Here is a 17,967-nt window from a genome sequence, read left to right as displayed (position 1 = left end):
TAATATTTAAACTAAATAACGTTAACTGTTTATATCAATTTTATGATTTCATTGTGTTTATTACTTCTTGCTTTAGTTAACGCTAAATGTTCTCATAAAGATTTTGCTATGTGTTCATCAAATAGTTGTGCTGTTTCATATGATTATCTTCTTTTAGTTGAAACATGGCCAGGACAATTCTGTCATAGCAAGTGTTGTGATTTACCAAAAACTACTATGGCTACTAAACCAGGATTTACTCTTCATGGATGGTGGCCAAACTTTGTTAGTGGATATCCATCATGTTGTAAATCACCATACACTGATGCTCAAGTTTCTAAAATGATTGAAAATGATCCAGAATTTATGGAAGCATTATCATACAATTGGGCTTCATTAACAAAATGTAAATTCTTCAATTATGAATATGATAAACATGGAACTTGTGTAAGTGATGTTTATAATGGAGCTACTGGACCAAAAGATTATGCTATGACAGCTATTAAAATGTTAACTGATCATGATTTCTGGAAAGTTTTCAAAGCTGCAGGAGTTGTTGCTGATGGAAAAACATCATATAAAAAATCATGGTTAAAAGAATTAGCTGCTAAAGAACTTGGAGTTGAAGGAGCTGTTTATTTCACTTGTAGTGGTAAATATATTAGTGAATTAAGAGCATGTACTATGGTTACTACTTCTACAAAAGCTAATCCACAATTTATTACTTGCCCATCTGGTGCTACTAAACAAGAGACTTGTGGAAATGATATTATCTTTGAGAAAGAACCAGTATTAACTGATGGTGGATGTTTGTATTAAAAACGTTAATTACAAAAGCTTCATTCTTTTATTTTTATTGGTTTTTTATAACAATAATATTACTAATTTAATTTTAATTATTAATAAAAATGACTTATTTCATTTGGTTATTTTTAAGTTTAGAAGTATTTTTTTGGAATTATTCAGTTTTTTCTTTTTTTTTTGTATGCAATTAATATTAAATGATTAAATTAATTTGTTATTTAATTAAATTATATGGTTTTATTATAAATAATTAAAAAATATGTGTTTTATAATAAACAGTTGACTAAGAAAAATTTTTAGTTTAATGTTTTTTTACCTTTTATTTTATTGTATAAACATCAAAATTCTATAATTACTTTATTATAATTAACATAAATTAAACAATAAAGATTTATATTTATGGTATTGTTGTTTGAATGTATTATTAACATTATTGTTCTTATAAAAACACTTCTTGTTTATAGTAATATGAATTTGTTAATGAAATAGAAATATTCAATAATGAAGTGATATGACTTTTCGTTTTTGTTGTTTTCATTTGTTTCTTATTTGTAAGTATTTATTTCTTTAACTCTTTCTGTTTTTTTTTATGTGAAGTGAAAGTTAGAATAACTAACAATTCTATTGTATTTTTCATTTCATCTTTATCACTTTTATAACGTTTGATGTAATAAGAATGTTCTTGATGTTGACAACGTTTTATGACAATTGAGTTTATTAATAAACAATAAAATATAACAAAGATGGAAGTACTATATGTAATGAACCAATTAATAATAAAAAGAATGAAAGTTATTAAAATACTTTTAGATATCAAAAAATGAGATGAATAAAGTTGTAAAAAAGAATAGAGTTTATATTCTTATAACAAATATCTTTTTCAAAAAATTAAATTGATTTAGTTTTATATTTGACACAAAATTCTTATTTCATAAGTTATATACACATAATTAACTCTCTTATATAAACACCATATTTTTCCTTTTATGAGTTATATTGATAACTTAAATTGGTTTAAATAACCTTAATTGTTTCAATTTACCTCAATTTTTTTTTGGAAATGACACTATTATTAAAATGATTGATATTTCTTTTTTTTTAATAAAACTGTTTTTTTTGAATTTAAAATGGATATAACATAAATTATTTAATAAAACCTACAAATTAATTTTCATTATAGAAGTTTAAAATTAATATATCAAGAATTTAATGAATTAATATTAAAAACTATTAAAATAAAAAAAATGGAATAGTAAAACACTTGAGTTAGTTTTAATAATTCAATAAAAAAAAACCAATAAAAATGAATATAAATTTTGTGAAAATAATAATTTTGATATAAAATATAATTGTTTGTATAACATATGAAAGGAAAATAACGACTTAAAATTAAAAAATAGAAACAAATTCCATTTTACCAAAAAAAAAGAACATAATATTCTTTTAATAACGTCATGAAAAATATTAAACGTAATAATTAGCAATGAGAAAACACAATTGTTGAAAATTAAACAGAGTGTTATACAAAGAGATATATTTTAAATGATTTATCTACAACCTTCACAAGGATTAAATACACAATGGTTAATTCTATCATAAAATTGTTGAATATAATTTTGGATGTCATCCATGGATATGATATTCCATAAATATTCAACAAAACTAATTAACTCTTCTTCATTTCTAAATTGTCTATTCTTAACTTCGAATTGTATTTTACTGAACAAGTCATTCAAAGGATTTAAATCAGAACTATCATGAGGAAAGAATTCTAAAAAAGGAAAAATTTCTCCTTTTAACATCCTTTCGTCAAGAAATACATGTGGACCTAATTTTTCTAAAACTTCATCAGAAATACCATAATTTTTTAATGCTTCTCCAAGTAACATATCACCTTTAATATTAATTAAAGGTGATTTCCATCCATTGGCTATAGCTCCCCATACTGTTATTTCTAATAATTTTCCTTTAGCAGTAAAAGCAGTAAACACAGGCATTTCTCCTTTATTACAACGAGTTAAAACACCATTTTCTCCAACTCCTATTATAGCAGTTGAACTTAAAACAATTGGTCTATTTAATTCAAGAATTTTTGCTGCAAATTCTTTTCTTTCATCGTCATCTTTTTGAGTAAACCTTCCAATAAAAACCCCATTTTCAAATTCACCATAATGAGAAGTTCTTCCTGAACTTGGTGTTTCAAGGTCATTATTTCCTTTTTGTAATTTTTGTCTTATAACACGAACAGTTTCTTTTGAAAGTGAAACATCAGGGAATTTCTTTTTAATTTCAGCAGCAATTTTACTACAAGAAATGTCTTTATTATCAGAAAATTGTGCAATAAATTCTTCAATTTCATCTGTTAATTTTGGTTTTCTTCCTCTTTTTCTTGATAATTGATGGTCATTTCCATAACATTTTAGAAAACATCGTACTGTAGATGGACTTCTACCTAATTTCTTAGCAATGGCATATACTGAAGATCCATTTTGCTCTTTTTCATTTATTATTTGTAATTTGATGTCATCCGTTAATGGTCGTCTTGGTGAAATCATAAAAAATTTTGATTTTAGATTTTCAAAAAGGGTTCTCAAATGATGCTCTTTTTGGCATTATTTACTTTTCCTTTTTTTTCCTTCTAATTCTTTTTTTCCTCTAATTTTTCAGGATTTTCTGCTAATTTTTATTAAAATATTTTTTATTTTTTTTTTATGTAGATTAGTCAAATTCTTAGATTGAGATTTTATTGTCAATTTATCATATTCCTTTGTATTTCTTAAATTTACCGGGAAATTCTGTTCAAAAAATATCATTATTATTTTTGAAAATAAAACAGATTTGTCTTAAAAAAGCTTCTTCGAATGATTTCATTTATAGCTTACACTAAAATATGGAAAAAAACTCAAGTTACTTTAAAAAGCAATGGAAATGAAGATTAACAAAAGATTTTTATTACAAAAAAAAAAAAAAATTTATTTTTTTTTAAAACGTAATAAATAACACAAATAAAAAAAAAGAAAAAATTAAAAAACAGAAGAAAAAGAACTTTAATTTCAAAAACAAAAAAAGAAGATAAGAAAAAGAATGACAACACAACCTATTCAAGAGATTTCGAATCAGTTTTTAAGTGGATATGTGATATGTGTTAGTGGATATTCTGTTTGTTATTTTTATTAATTATTTTATTAATTTAAACAGTTGATTATAATAACACAAAACATAGACAGATGAACGAGTTTTATTAGGAGGAATGATTGAACAATTTGGAGGAATTTATATGGAAGATATGGAAAGTCGGTCAGTTTCTTTTCTTTTGTCAAAAGGATTAACAAGTGATAAAGCAAGACATGCAAAACGGTGGGGAGTACCAGTTTTAAATCATCAATGGCTATTTGATTGTATTGTTGAACGAAGATTTGTTTCAATAAATAATTACATATTAAGTCTTAGTATGTAATTTTGTTTATAACTCATTTGCCAATCTTGTCAACGAAGTTTTACGTTGGTCTTAGTAATCAAAACAAGAAAATTAATATATTAGTTTTTAATAGTTTCCAAAAGTAATAAATAATGGTTACTTATAAAAAAAAAGAACTTATAAAATTAATTGATGAATTCTTTATCATCTAAAACCATAAATCAACAATTCTTTAATGGATATATTATATCATTGAGTGGATTCTCTGTTCAAGAAAAATTAATTATGAAAGGAATGATTGAAGAGTGTGGAGGAATGTGTACTGATGATATGAATAGTTCTACAATTACATTCCTCATTGCAAAAGCATTATCAAGTGAAAAAGCAAGATGTGCATTAAGGTGGGGAGTACCAGTTCTTAATTTTCAATGGTTATTTGATTGTTTAAAAGAAGGTAGAGTAATATCTATTAACAAATATGTTTTAAATACTTTTAGTTATTAAGAATTTATACATTTGAAGCCATTTTGTTTTTGTTAGTTTAAGTTATAATTTTTAAAAAATTTTGAGAAAAAAAAAAAAAAGAAAATTAAAAACAATTTGAAAAAAAAATAAAGAAATTAATTTAAATGAGTGAATTGTATATTACACAACCTACTCTTGAATATTTTGATAGAGAATCAGGTTTTACACCAGAACAAATGATTCAAAAAATATCAACATCAACAACACTTTATGTAGGAAATGTTAGTCATTCTATGAATGATAAGAGAGTATATACATTATTTGGAAGATTTGGAAATATTAACCGAGTTATTATGGGTGTTAATCATTCAAATGAACCATGTGGTTTTTGTTTTGTAGAATTTAATAAAAGAAATGATGCGGCATTAGCAATGAAAGCATTAGATAGAACACAAGTATTTGGACAATATATTAGAATTGATTGGGATTATGGTTTTGTTGAAGGAAGACAATATGGAAGAGGAGATGGTGGTGAACAAAAACAAACTCAACGTAAAAGAAAATTTTATAATCATTCTGATAATTATAGAAATGAAAGAAGATTTGAATTTCATGAAGATACTAGAAGAAATGATTATGATGATACATGTGATTCTAGAAGAAGATATGTTGATGAAGATGATCAATTACCTTCACGTAGAGGAGATAGAAGATATTAAGTAAATTTAGTTTTTTTTATTAATAAATTTATAATTAAATAAATTATTCAATATAATTTAATATTTTTCAGTTCCAAATAATAAAATTTGTAAATTTTTAGATGAAAAATCTTTAAAAGAATGATAAATTCCTAATGATTGAAGTTCTATTAATTTTGATTGATAATTAATTGCAATAATTAAATTAACATGAGTTGCATATGCAGCTTTTAAACCTGTCAAAGAATCTTCAAAAATAACAGTATTTTGAGTTGATGCATTAAGTTTATTCATTGCTTTAATAAATAATTCAGGATTTGGTTTAGGTAAACATGAATTATCATAAAGAATAATTTGGTCCATATTAAACCATCTTTCAAGATGTAAATATTTAAAATATAATTTCATAGTATTTGTTGAAGCCATAGAAGCAATAATATAATGATATTTATTTGAATTATTTTTTAAATAATTTAATAATTGTTCTGCTCCTTTTTGTAATGAAACTCCTTTTTTTAAAATTGTTTTTAAAAATTTATTTTTATCATTTAAAATATCTGATATTATTTTTGTATTATTTGTTTTCATTATATCAATTATCGTTTGTTTACTTGATTTTCCAATATGTTCTTTTAAATAACTTTCTTTTGTTAAATAAATTCCTCTTTTTTCAAATGAATATTTCCATACTAAATAATTTATGTTTGTATCATCAAATAATGTTCCATTAAAATCAAATATAAAATTTATTATTTGACTCATTAAATATTATTATTTATTTATTCTTTTCTTTTTTTCCAGTTTCTTTCTATTTTTTGTTTTTATTTATTAAAGATAGAACTATAAAATTATGTTATTGAATTAATGGAAAAGAATATTAGTTCTATGAAATTTTGTGTTTATTTATTAACTTCTATTAATCCTGGTTTTAAATATCATACTTATATTGGAAAAACAACTTGTCCTCCAAGAAGAATTAAACAACATAATGGAATTATTAGTGGGGGTGCTTTCAAAACTGAAGCTAAACGTCCTTGGGAAATGGTAATTGTTGTTCATTCATTTCCAACTCAAACAAAAGTTTTACAATTTGAATGGGATTGGCAACATCCAGAAAAAGGTAGAAGAGTAAGACAAGCATTTGATAATATGAAAGGAAAACATTGTGGAACTATGTTTTCATTACAATATAAAATTAGATTACTTGCAGAGATTCTTCAAATGCCTGCATATTGTAAATTACCATTATCTGTTTATATTACAACTCATCGTTATGATAATTTTTTAAATGATTGTCCTCCTTTACCAAAACAAATAACTGTTGAATATGGAGATTTAAATGATATAATGAAATGTGTTGGTATCGCTAGAATAGACAGAAAAGAAAAAACGAAAATAAAACATGATAATATTTTTGATAACCTTCATGGTACTTCTCAATCTCAATTATCTCAATTAATAGAAGATTTTCATCTTGATGATAAAACATCACAAGAAGTTACGGTGACTGAAGAACAAAAAAAAATTCAAATGCAAAAAGAATTAAAAGAAATACAAAATACTTCATCTAATTGTTTTATTTGTCAACAACGTATTAAATTAGACCAACGAATTGTTAAATGTTTGTATAAATGTGGAATGAAAGCACATCTCTGTTGTCTTGGAAAAATGTTTAGTGAAAATACTCATACATTAATACCAACAACAGGAAATTGTCCTAAATGTCAGAGGGAAATAAGATGGGGAGATATTATTAAGGTATTAAAGAATAAAACTATTGAATCTTTTTAAATATATTTGTATAAAAATATAAAACTTAAAAAATTTAAGAATGACCAATGTGTTTTTCTTTTTGAATTTAAATAACACCACATGCTTTTCTTTGTGGTTTATTTTTCTTCACATTATATGAATGTTTGAAAGTATTACCAATATTAGAAACAGTAAAAGATGAACTTTTTGGTTGGTAATGAACAATTATTTCACTACCAACAATTACAATTTTATCAAATTTATCAGTAACTGCAGCATTACAGTCTTCAGTTAGATAAATCTTTTTTGAATATTTATTCATTAAAGAAACAGCTGGTTCAGTTGGATGTTTATAAAGATTACCATGACCACATGAAATTAATGAAACAGTTGGTTTAAGAACTCCTAACCATTCAGCATTATTAGAATGTTCTGATCCATGATGATTAGCCTTATATAAATCTACTTCTCCAACAACATCTTTATATAAAGACTCTATATTATGATAAAGATAACCAAATCTAGAGCCACTGTCTTGTCCATCTAAATCACCAGAAGTAGAATAAACAAAATCTCCCAATTGAATTCTTAAAGAAATAGAATAATCATTTTCACTTGGAACATTCTTTTGATCATGATAATCAGCAGCTAATGGCTTTCCATCAGAAATAACTCCAAGAGCATCACTAATTACAATTTCTACTGAAGCACCTTCATCTGGAGGATTAATTTGATTACTACATGGAACTGCAATTTCTCTAATACCAGTAATATTATTTTGAAGTTGTTTATTAGTAGCATAACATAACCATTTAATAGCAGTGGAAGAATAAGTTCCAACATTATGCCATTCAATATTTTCTGAAACAGCAGTTGTACATGCAGTAAATCCATTCTTAACTACACCTGCATCTCTATCAATAAATTTACCAAAAGTAATTCCTGCTTTTTCCATTAAATACCAAAATCCATTTTTATAAGGCATTCCTACATGATCTAAATGAAGGTGTGTTAATACAGCTACATCAACATGACTTTTTCCAAGAATTGCTTTAATTCTTTCAGCAATCATTTTACAATTCATTGATCCTGTCTTCTTCTCTCCAGCATCAACTAAAATTGAATATCCTGATGGAAAAACTATTAACTGAGCATCTGCTTGTCCAACATCAAATAAATGAATGTCAAGTCCAGTATTTGCATAAGCAAAAGAAAAAATAAAAGAAATAAGAAGTAAAATAACTATCATATCAATATTCAACTTAATAAATTATTAGATTTATATTCTTACCATTAACAAAAACTTAATAAAAAAAAACGAAATTACTACTCAACTGAACGTTCTACAAAAGATTTCACTTGAGAATCTCACCTAATCTAATTGCTTCTTTATTGAACTATTGTATTAATAATTACTATTTTTATCTTCACAAATAACCACCAAAAACAAATAAACAAACAAATTATTTCAATAAAAAATTATATCTAAATTCTCTAATTTATTAAAGTAAGGAATAGTTTAATTTTAATTGACTTATTATCTTATTTTTAGATAAAATTTTACAAATAATAAAAATATAATACTAAAGATTTGTGTTTTTTTTTAGAAGATTATTTGTAAACATAAAATATCAATTTTTTATTAATTATTAAACAAAAAGTTTATGAGATAGAAATAATGAAATAAAATATCTTTCAAACAAAAATCATTTACTATAAAAATAATACTAACAGCTAAACAATAATTTAATTGTTATTGAATGAATAATCTTTAAACTAAACTAAAAATAAATTTATAAATAATTACTATCAATTTAATAATTTAAACTCCTTTTTCAATTGTTGATTGGTTTTTCCTGTTTCTTTTTCAATCATTTTCTTTTCTTTATATTCAATCCATTTAACATAGGCTTGTGTTGTACCACACCCAATAAGTCCAATAAGTACAAAAATCATTGATGAATAAATACACCATTCTGTTGTTAATAATGTTGAAAGAACACCAGCAATCAAAGGTGATAAACTATAACTTAGACAACTTGAACATTCACTAATACCCATATATTTACCTTTTTCTTTTTCTGAAGCATTAAGAGAATAGAACATATTTTCTTCCAAATCAAATCCAGCGATAAAACCAAAAATAATACCAAACGTACAAAGAATATATCCATTATTAATAAATAAAAATCCAGTTAAACATATCATAGAAATTAATAAACTAATAATATTTAATGTTATTTTAAATTGCCATGCTTTAAAAAATCCTAAAATAAAGAAAGCAACTAATTGTGCAATATTAATTACAAATAATAAAATTCCAACATAAACATCTGAATTGTCTGAAAATCCTGGAAGATGTGTTTGTTTATCAGATGCTAAATTAACATATTGATTTTGAATAATACCAACTGTTCCATAAATTACTAAATGAAGAATGATGTCATTAATATAATACAAAAAATAATGTGTTGGTCTTTTTGATAAAAATTGAATAGTTTTAATATCTTTTATATTTATACCCTCTTCTTTTTCTTCATCTAATATTTTACTTGAATCATTAATAATAGCTCCTTCATTTATTTGGTTGTTTGAAATTTCTGAAATAACTTCTTCTTTACTAGAGTTAAGTTCTTCTTGAGTCATATTTGTTGATTGGTTTTCAATTTCTTTTTGTGCTGTTACATTAGCTGAAGATTCTAATTCAATTTCTATGTCTTTTACATTTTCTTTTGTTTTAATATTATTAACCAATGGAAAACGAGTCATTACAAAAAATGGAATAAATCCAATAAGACATGAAACATAAAGTGTTCCAGTTGTTCCTATTAATGCTTTCAATGACCCAGCACTAAAAAATCCAATAGCTTTACCACCTGAACAAAACATAAAAAAATGACCAATATTCTTACTTTCATGTCCTGGAAATGCTTCATTTCCAACCATTGATTCTGTTGGAGACCAAAACAATGCAAATCCTGCTGATTGAATAATCAAAATGAAATATAATGGAAGAACAGAAGTGACATGAATATACAATAATCCAACAACAAGACATGTTAAGCAATGTAATAAACTACCAAAAATAGCTAAAGTCTCAGCAGGAATTTTATCAGATAATTTCCCACAAATTGGAGCAAAAATTCCTTGAGCACCAAAAGCAACAGCACCCACAAACCCAATCTCAAATGGAGATGCTCCAATGTCTCTCATTAATATTGGAATAATAAGCCAAAAACAACATGCTGAAAATGAAAGACAAAACCCACATACATATAAAGTGGTTAAATTATAAATATGTCGTAATTTAGATTGAAGACTTGGCTCAATCATGAGAAGACTCAGTGAAAGTATTAAAACCCTTTTTGTGCCTTTTGAATTCCGTTTCCTACAATAACCATTTTTGGGTTTTTTTTTGATTTATATTCCTCAAAAAAAAGTTTTATTAACTTTTATTTGTAAAAAAACGTCGTATTTTTTATCAATTCATTTCTTCTTTACTTCTATAAACACTTTTTAACTTTAAGATACAAAAAAATTTGGAAGTTTTTGATTGTGTTTTTTATGTTTATTTATTTGTTTTATTTTCCTTTTAGAGATCGAAGGTGGCACGTCTGAAACACCACACACAAACCCTAGTACAAATTCAAACTTCGACTCTCCCAGTTATTATCTGGTTATGACGGTGCTTTTGAATTAGGAATGTATTAGGGAATGGTGCAAAGGGTGCAGCAAGAGAATACAGTAGAATATTACATGGATGTAATATAAGAATCTACTGAAGTGTGGGTATGACTAAAAGAAGATTAGTCAAAGTAAGACTAAAAAGAAGATTAGTCAAAGTAATACAGTAGTAATAAAATGATTCCTTCTCCCATTCATAAAATAAGAAAAATGAAATTACTTAAAATTAAGGCAGAAAACAAACAAAGGCTTAAAAAGAAGAAATAAGCAGAAGAAGTTTGAAAAAACCTTAATAGGAAGAAATAAAGCAAAGAAGTGGTTTCCTCATTTTGCAAGAAAAACATAAAGAATAGGTTTAACAAAGAGATTACTCTTTTTTAATAAGCTCAGGGATGGGATTAGTCTCCCCTGAGCTAGGAAGAATAGATGAAAAATCTATTAATACTTAATTAATTACTTTTTCTTTCTATTTTCCTTTTTATTTTGTAAAAATTATGATTTTTATTATAAAAAGTCACTCTAAAAATAATAAAGAACTGTATAATTTAATTTAAAGATTTTATTAAATGATTGGTTATATTTTTTCAGTTCTTTTAAAATTATTGGTTATTTTTAAAACCTAGAACTGCAAACTTGAAAATAGGGCTATTTAAAGGAAATAGTGACGGAAAGAAATCAAGTAATATTTCAAATGACTATGAATTGTCCTGAACCATCACTTTCTCGTGACCGTAAGAGAGTTTCTAGAAGTAGTGAAGCTTGTATAACCAATGCTATAGTTTATGTATTTATTTCACAGTTAAATACTAGTGCTACCTTTAGAAAGACTAAAAGATCCAAGCAAACAGTAAAGATGTATTTACCTGAAACTATTAATTTAAATGGTACATTGTATGACCAAAATACACTTGCTTCTATGAGTGATTCTTTGATTAAGGAAATAGTTGGAGAAGAACCTATGGATATTAAATCAATGAGTGATAAACAATATAATAGAAGTAAAGAAGCACAAATTAATAATGGATTATTATATCTTCTAAAAACACTTGGATATTCTTTTGATATTAAACAAACTAAAAAAACTAAATGCACTGAACGTTTAGTTAAAATTAATTCATTAACTACACCTTTTGGTGATATTATTGAAAGAGAGTTACTTGAATCTGTTGGTACTGCATTTAGTAAACAAATTGAAGAAATGTTTGGTAGAGAAATGACTATTACAGTTACTAACGAATTATTACAAGCTAATCAAGCTTCTATTCCTACTTTACCATTTAGTTTCTATAAAACTGAAATGTATCAACAAAGTGTTGCACAAAGTATTCCAATTGAAGGATCTATTGTAGGTTCATATATTTCTGATGGTAATGAAATTTATTTCATTCCAAATGAACAAATGCCATTTAGTTTTACTATGTAATATTTTATTTCAATGTAATTTATTTCTTACTATCAATTTATTTGTTATTAATGAAAAATTGTTTTAACAAATCCTTTTTTTCTTTATGAAGAAATATTATTTAATTTTTATTTCATTCCTTTTTTTTTAATTAATAAAAAGATTATAAACACACACTTCAATTAAATTGTTTATTCGTGTTTTGTTTCTCAATGAAGTATCTTCATTTTGCTTTAATTATTGAATGTTACTACAACTTGTATTTGGTTAATTAAACCATGAAATAAGTAAAGTACTATGATTTAGGATTTTCAATAATTTTAATTAAAAATAAGGAAAGCTATTGCTATTAAATATTCTTCTGAAATTAAATTTGTCTTTGTTTGTTTTTAAAACTATTTAATAACCAATGTAATAACCAATGAACAAATGATAGATTCATTTTTCAATATATCCCTTATTAATATTTCAAATAATTTTTTATAACGTTATGCATGTAGTGAAAAAGTAGTTTTCTCAACTACTTTTCCATAACAAAGTAATTTTCAATCAATTTGTTGTTTTTTTATTGACTACAACTCAAAAATTGAGGTTAGGACAATTCTTATTGGATTAAATTTAGCAAATTTTGTCCTTTATTTTTTTTTTGATGAAATTGTACAACAAAGCTTTTTCTTCGATTTTGAAATTCTTTATTGTGGTATTTGGGGTTGTACTTACATCTTAACAAACCAACCAACAGTTTTATATACTTTTTTTTAATTTTTTGGTTGAAGTGATCATTTTATTGAAAAAGAACTTGAAAAATATATTTTATTTCTATGTCTTCATTCGGTAGGTTCATTTCTATTGCTTCTGATATCAATGCTGAAACCGTCTCATTAAACCCAACCGAAGAAGAAACAGGAAAAACATATTATTGGGATAGTGAGTCATTCTCTTTTGTGTTTCAACATTATTCATGGGTAGTAAATAAAATTTCCCAAAACTTAGAGTTTGTACTTTTAATATGAAGTTCTTTATTACTTTTTTTATACCATTTATAACACTGACAATTCTAGGTTGGCTGCATTTATTGGAGACAATTTAAATTCATATGTTTTAGATGAGTACATCAGTATTGTTATTCAAGTATTTACAATGAATGATAGAATTCTTCCTTTTATTAAATTTCTTATCAATGTTTGCCGTTTCATTCTTAGTTATGTCTTTTTCTGTTGATTAGTTATTAGTTATCAAAATAAATAAAAGTAAAAAGTCACTTATTATTCAGAGAGAATTTGAAGAATCTCGTTCTAGAGAAGAGTTATTTCGTCAAAATACTCTTTGTACTCGTATTTTAACTGCTTATGCAAGAATTACTTCAAAAAAGTTTTTAAGTACAACACTTAAAAACAGTGTTTTAAAAATGGTTAATACTAACCAAAGTTTCGAAATAGATGAACTGTTTGTTTTTTTATACCTTTTGTTCTTTCAACAATAAATAATAATGTTTTTTAGAAAAATTCTTCCAGGACAAATTTTAGGAAGTAATTTGGCTGCTCTTCAATCTACATGTAAAGAAATATTAGAGAATATATCAACATCTCGATGTGATGTTCCTATTGAAATAAGAACTATTTGTAATTGCCTTTGGGAGAATTGTTTAAAATATTTTAAAAATGACAAAGAACTTCCTTCTCAAATAGTAGGAGGATTTTTATTCTTGAGACTATTTTGTCCAGCTATTGCATCTCCTGAAAATTTTGGTCTTCTTGGTGTAGAGAGTAAAGTATCACCAAAAGCACGAAGAAATTTGATTCTAGTAACTAAAGTTCTTCAAAATATTGCCAATCAAGTAACTACAGCAAAAGAAAAATATTTAGAAAAAACCTTTCAGTTTTGTAAAGAACATTTCAGTATGGTTAAAGATTATAATCAATATATTAGTACTCAAACAATTATTATGACAGCTTCTGTTGATGGTTCTGTTAAATTTATTAATGTGGCAAATATTAAAATAACAAAATTATTTTCACTTCATCAAATTTTATATTATTTACATAATGAACTTGCTAATAAAAAAATTAATGCTAATGATGTAGAAAGAAATTCTATGGAAGAAGCATTTGATGTTATTGGTGTTCCACCATTTCTTTATACAAAGAAAAGTCAAAAAGATAATAGAGAACAAAGTGATATGGAATTAGTTAGATTACTTGAAAAAGATCAAATATTTTATAGAGGAGATTCTCTTCCTAATGGACAACTTGTATTTTATATTGTTGTACACAAGTTTATTGTATTTTTAAAGTCATTAAATTCAAATGAAAAAAAGAATGAAAATTTGGATTTTATTGATATTCTAATGATTCTTCTTACAAATGCGGTTGAACAACAACAATATATTTTTATTCTTGATTTTAGTTGGTTTTCTACTGAAGAAGTAACGGAGAATATTATTATTGATATTTGTTCAACACTCACTCTTATACCAGAACAAATGAAAAATAATTTTGTTCATTCATATATTCTTCATGCTGGAAAAAATGTTAAAAAGATGTTAGAAACAATGGTAGTTAATTCTGGTGTTTATGGACTTCCTATTGGATGGAATAAATTAGTTGATATTGTAGATGACTGGCAAGAATTAAGTAAAATATTTGGAACAACAGAAATTATGATTCCAGACTCTTCTAAAGCATTTATTAAAAGAGAATTTCATGCACTTAAAATAAACCCCAAAGGTAAAGCCCAGGATCGAATAGTTTTAATTACATTTGATGTATTATTAAATATTGATCCTATATCTAAGTCTATTCTTAATGAAATTCCTTTAAATTCACTCACTCAAATAGATGCTTATGAAAAAATTCCTCATATTATTTTTCATTTTAATGAAATCACACCAAAAGAGAAAAAATCAAATACTTCTAAAACAGAAAGAAGATATATTTTACAAAATATGAACTCAAGAGAAATATTATTAACACAACTATTTGCTATTTGCTTCTATAAAGAAATTCTTACAAAAACGAAATTAGTTTATGATATTCTAAAAAAAGGAAGTTATAAAAAAGGTTCTGATAAAATTGTTATTTGTTTTGATAGACTTATTATTGTTAAAGGAAATACAATATCTCATGACATTCTTTATGCTTCATTAGAAAAAATGTGTGTTGTTGATAATTTAAAAAATAAGGATGTTAAAACAATATTCTTTGAATATAAAAATTTGAAAGGAGGTGTTATTGAAAGTGTAACAAAGAAGTATAATATTTCAAAAGAAGATATAGGAATTAAAGATGTTATTCAAAGTTTAATATCAGGTGAATTTTGTAAAACTTCGGCAATAAACATTTAAAGTTTTAATTAATTCTAATCTACATTATTTTTTGTTATCAAAAACAAAGAACATTTCTCTTTTTTATTCAAATAAAAGAATTTACTTATATCATTTAATCTAATTCTGTGTGGAAATATTTTCCTTCTCTCTTTTGTTCTTGATCTTTTTGTGAATTTTCTTTATTAATTCTTGGTCTGTAATTGTCTGGATCTCTTCTGAATGTAATATTCAATGATTTCAAAAATGTATTCATTCCATCAACCATATTAACTGGTGGATTTGCAATACATTCTTCTGCTGGTTTACCTTCATATACAACAACTTTATCAGCAAGATAAGTAGCCATAATAAAATCATGTTCTACAATAAATGCAGTCTTTTTAGAATGAAGAATAAATCGTTTAATAACTTTAGATGCAACTATTCTTTGTTCGGAATCAAGATATGCTGATGGTTCATCAATTAAATAAACATCTGCTGGTTTTCCTAAACATAATACTAAAGCAACTCGTTGTAATTCTCCTCCTGAAAGTGTTTTTAATTTATGACTTAATAATGGTTGGATATTTAATGGTTTAATAACATCAGTATTAAATTGTGGATGAGAGAACATTGTTTTAATTTTTTGTTCTAATAACTCTTGAACAGTTCCTTCAAACTTTGGTGAAATCTTTTGTGGTTTATATGATACATTCAATTTTGGAAGTTGAATACTTTCATCATCTGGAGATGTTTGACCTGCTAATAATCTAATAAATGTAGTTTTACCTGTACCATTTTGTCCTAATAATACAATAATTTCTGATGTATCAAATCCTCCTGCTTTAACAGTTAAATGGAATTTATCAAGTGTTTTAGTCATAGCAGGATAATGATATTTAGTTTCATTAGCTCCTCCTTTTTTCTTACTATGTGCTTCTTCTGCAAGATTTCTTTGATGCTCTTTCTTTTCTTCTTTTCTCTTAGCACGAGCTTCTTCAATTTTAGCTCTATCTTCTTCTTTGCTTTCATCTAATTTTTCTGTCTCTTCACCACGACCAGAATCTCCAATCTTAAATTTAAGTGCTTCTTCTCTAAATCTCATATTTTCTGTTGGGATAAATCCATCAAGGAAGATGTTAATACCTTCTCTAACAGAGAATGGCATTGTACATACTCCATATGCTCCTGGACTACCATAAAGCATTACAATAAAATCTGACATATAATCCAAAACTGACAAATCATGTTCTACAACAATAACATAATTTTCTGGAGTAATTAATGAACGAATTAAATGTGCAGCCTTTAAACGTTGACTAACATCAAGATATGATGTTGGTTCATCAAACATATAAATAGTAGCTTTCTTTAATGCAACAGTAGCAATAACAAATAATTGTAATTCTCCTCCTGAAAGAACTTGAACTCTTTTATTAAGAATTCTTTTAATATCAAGAATTTCAACAACTTCATCAAATGCATTTCTTTCATCTAATGCACGAAGAATTTCTCCAACTGATTTAATAGAATTAACAGTTCGTGGAACACTATCAACGTATTGAATTTTCATTTCTGCTTTGAATTGATCATCAAGAAGTTTCTTAAAATAATTTTGTAAATCACTTCCTCTGTAATATTTAATAATTTCTGCCCATGATGGTGGATTTTTATATTGTCCAAGATTTGGTTTAATAGATGCTGCTAAAATCTTCAATGCAGTAGATTTACCAATACCATTAGTACCTACTAATCCAAGAATTTGTCCAGGTCTTGGCATTGGTAGTCTATGTAATTTAAATGAATTTGGTCCATAACGATGAGTAGTACATTGTTCTAAATTCTTTGGAAGATTAATGATTTTAATTGCTTCAAATGGACATTTCTTTACACATAATGCACATCCAATGCATAACGTCTCTGAAATAACTGCTCGTTTATCTTTTGGAAGTACTTCAATACAAAGTCCTCCTGCTCTATTAATTGGACATGTCTTTTTACATTCTAATCTGCATTTTCCTGGTTTACATCTATCGTTAATTACAGCGATACGATCAAGAGTATCTTTAGCATGTCTATCTTGACTCATTTTAAAGGAATTAACTTCTGAACTAAAAAAATTTGTAGGGTTTTTTCTATCAAAAAACAAATTCTATTTTTTTTTAATTACTTTCTTAACATCTTCTTTCCTTTTTTTTTATAACAAAATATTATTTTGTTTTATATTATCTGTTTTTATGAACTAAAGACTATTTGATTGTTTCTAAATGCAAATAATATAACAAATTATATCATCATTATTATCGAGTAATGTTCTTAAATCTTTAAAAGAAATTAATCAAGAAATAAACATTTAACCTCATACAAGAGAATGAATATTAATATGAATAAAATCTACAATAAATAAAAAGTAATTAATTAAGTATTAATAGGATTTTCATTTATTCTTCCTTGATCAGGG

General features: G+C 25.3%; 12 protein-coding genes across 12 annotated transcripts, besides 2 other annotated features; 7 read left to right on the top strand and 5 right to left on the bottom strand.

Annotated features, from left to right (window-relative positions):
- Nucleotides 1–42: 42 nt before the first annotated feature.
- On the top strand, nt 43–798 carry EHI_156310 (ribonuclease, putative; the record flags this gene model as incomplete). The annotated part of the gene is made up of 1 exon (XM_647827.1): nt 43–798. The coding sequence occupies one exon, from the start codon at nt 43–45 to the stop codon at nt 796–798; it is 756 nt and encodes a 251-aa protein (XP_652919.1).
- Nucleotides 799–2,330: 1,532 nt separating this feature from the next.
- Nucleotides 2,331–3,338, bottom strand: EHI_156300 (uncharacterized protein; the record flags this gene model as incomplete). Its single annotated transcript, XM_647826.1, has 1 exon — nt 2,331–3,338. The coding sequence occupies one exon, from the start codon at nt 3,336–3,338 to the stop codon at nt 2,331–2,333; it is 1,008 nt and encodes a 335-aa protein (XP_652918.1).
- Nucleotides 3,339–3,867: 529 nt separating this feature from the next.
- Nucleotides 3,868–4,240, top strand: EHI_156290 (uncharacterized protein; the record flags this gene model as incomplete). The annotated part of the gene is made up of 2 exons (XM_647825.1): nt 3,868–3,942; nt 4,007–4,240. The coding sequence occupies 2 exons, from the start codon at nt 3,868–3,870 to the stop codon at nt 4,238–4,240; spliced, it is 309 nt and encodes a 102-aa protein (XP_652917.1).
- Nucleotides 4,241–4,393: 153 nt separating this feature from the next.
- Nucleotides 4,394–4,705, top strand: EHI_156280 (uncharacterized protein; the record flags this gene model as incomplete). The annotated part of the gene is made up of 1 exon (XM_647824.1): nt 4,394–4,705. The coding sequence occupies one exon, from the start codon at nt 4,394–4,396 to the stop codon at nt 4,703–4,705; it is 312 nt and encodes a 103-aa protein (XP_652916.1).
- Nucleotides 4,706–4,830: 125 nt separating this feature from the next.
- On the top strand, nt 4,831–5,385 carry EHI_156270 (RNA recognition motif domain containing protein; the record flags this gene model as incomplete). The annotated part of the gene is made up of 1 exon (XM_647823.1): nt 4,831–5,385. One exon carries the CDS (start codon nt 4,831–4,833, stop codon nt 5,383–5,385), a length of 555 nt encoding a protein of 184 aa, XP_652915.1.
- A 57-nt stretch (nt 5,386–5,442) lies between these two features.
- Nucleotides 5,443–6,126, bottom strand: EHI_156260 (haloacid dehalogenase-like hydrolase domain-containing protein; the record flags this gene model as incomplete). The annotated part of the gene is made up of 1 exon (XM_647822.1): nt 5,443–6,126. The coding sequence occupies one exon, from the start codon at nt 6,124–6,126 to the stop codon at nt 5,443–5,445; it is 684 nt and encodes a 227-aa protein (XP_652914.1).
- A 102-nt stretch (nt 6,127–6,228) lies between these two features.
- Nucleotides 6,229–7,155, top strand: EHI_156250 (uncharacterized protein; the record flags this gene model as incomplete). The annotated part of the gene is made up of 1 exon (XM_647821.1): nt 6,229–7,155. The coding sequence occupies one exon, from the start codon at nt 6,229–6,231 to the stop codon at nt 7,153–7,155; it is 927 nt and encodes a 308-aa protein (XP_652913.1).
- Nucleotides 7,156–7,218: 63 nt separating this feature from the next.
- EHI_156240 (competence protein ComEC, putative) lies at nt 7,219–8,365 on the bottom strand (the record flags this gene model as incomplete). The annotated part of the gene is made up of 1 exon (XM_647820.2): nt 7,219–8,365. One exon carries the CDS (start codon nt 8,363–8,365, stop codon nt 7,223–7,225), a length of 1,143 nt encoding a protein of 380 aa, XP_652912.1. The 3' UTR covers nt 7,219–7,222.
- A 560-nt stretch (nt 8,366–8,925) lies between these two features.
- On the bottom strand, nt 8,926–10,449 carry EHI_156230 (transporter, major facilitator family; the record flags this gene model as incomplete). Its single annotated transcript, XM_647819.1, has 1 exon — nt 8,926–10,449. One exon carries the CDS (start codon nt 10,447–10,449, stop codon nt 8,926–8,928), a length of 1,524 nt encoding a protein of 507 aa, XP_652911.1.
- A 266-nt stretch (nt 10,450–10,715) lies between these two features.
- Nucleotides 10,716–11,262: a repeat region.
- A 229-nt stretch (nt 11,263–11,491) lies between these two features.
- On the top strand, nt 11,492–12,258 carry EHI_156220 (uncharacterized protein; the record flags this gene model as incomplete). Its single annotated transcript, XM_647818.2, has 1 exon — nt 11,492–12,258. The coding sequence occupies one exon, from the start codon at nt 11,492–11,494 to the stop codon at nt 12,221–12,223; it is 732 nt and encodes a 243-aa protein (XP_652910.1). The 3' UTR covers nt 12,224–12,258.
- Nucleotides 12,259–13,023: 765 nt separating this feature from the next.
- On the top strand, nt 13,024–15,545 carry EHI_156210 (Ras GTPase-activating protein, putative; the record flags this gene model as incomplete). Its single annotated transcript, XM_647817.1, has 4 exons — nt 13,024–13,196; nt 13,264–13,384; nt 13,476–13,648; nt 13,703–15,545. 4 exons carry the CDS (start codon nt 13,024–13,026, stop codon nt 15,543–15,545), a joined length of 2,310 nt encoding a protein of 769 aa, XP_652909.1.
- A 94-nt stretch (nt 15,546–15,639) lies between these two features.
- Nucleotides 15,640–17,595, bottom strand: EHI_156200 (RNAseL inhibitor-like protein, putative; the record flags this gene model as incomplete). The annotated part of the gene is made up of 1 exon (XM_001913771.1): nt 15,640–17,595. The coding sequence occupies one exon, from the start codon at nt 17,593–17,595 to the stop codon at nt 15,640–15,642; it is 1,956 nt and encodes a 651-aa protein (XP_001913806.1).
- Nucleotides 17,596–17,909: 314 nt separating this feature from the next.
- Nucleotides 17,910–17,967: part of a repeat region that runs on past the window's edge.

This window comes from Entamoeba histolytica, genomic scaffold (assembly GCF_000208925.1).
Source record: "Entamoeba histolytica HM-1:IMSS scf_1104750518633 genomic scaffold, whole genome shotgun sequence".
In the NCBI taxonomy this organism is placed as follows: domain Eukaryota; phylum Evosea; order Mastigamoebida; family Endamoebidae; genus Entamoeba; species Entamoeba histolytica.
This window is presented reverse-complemented; position numbering and strand designations above follow the sequence as displayed.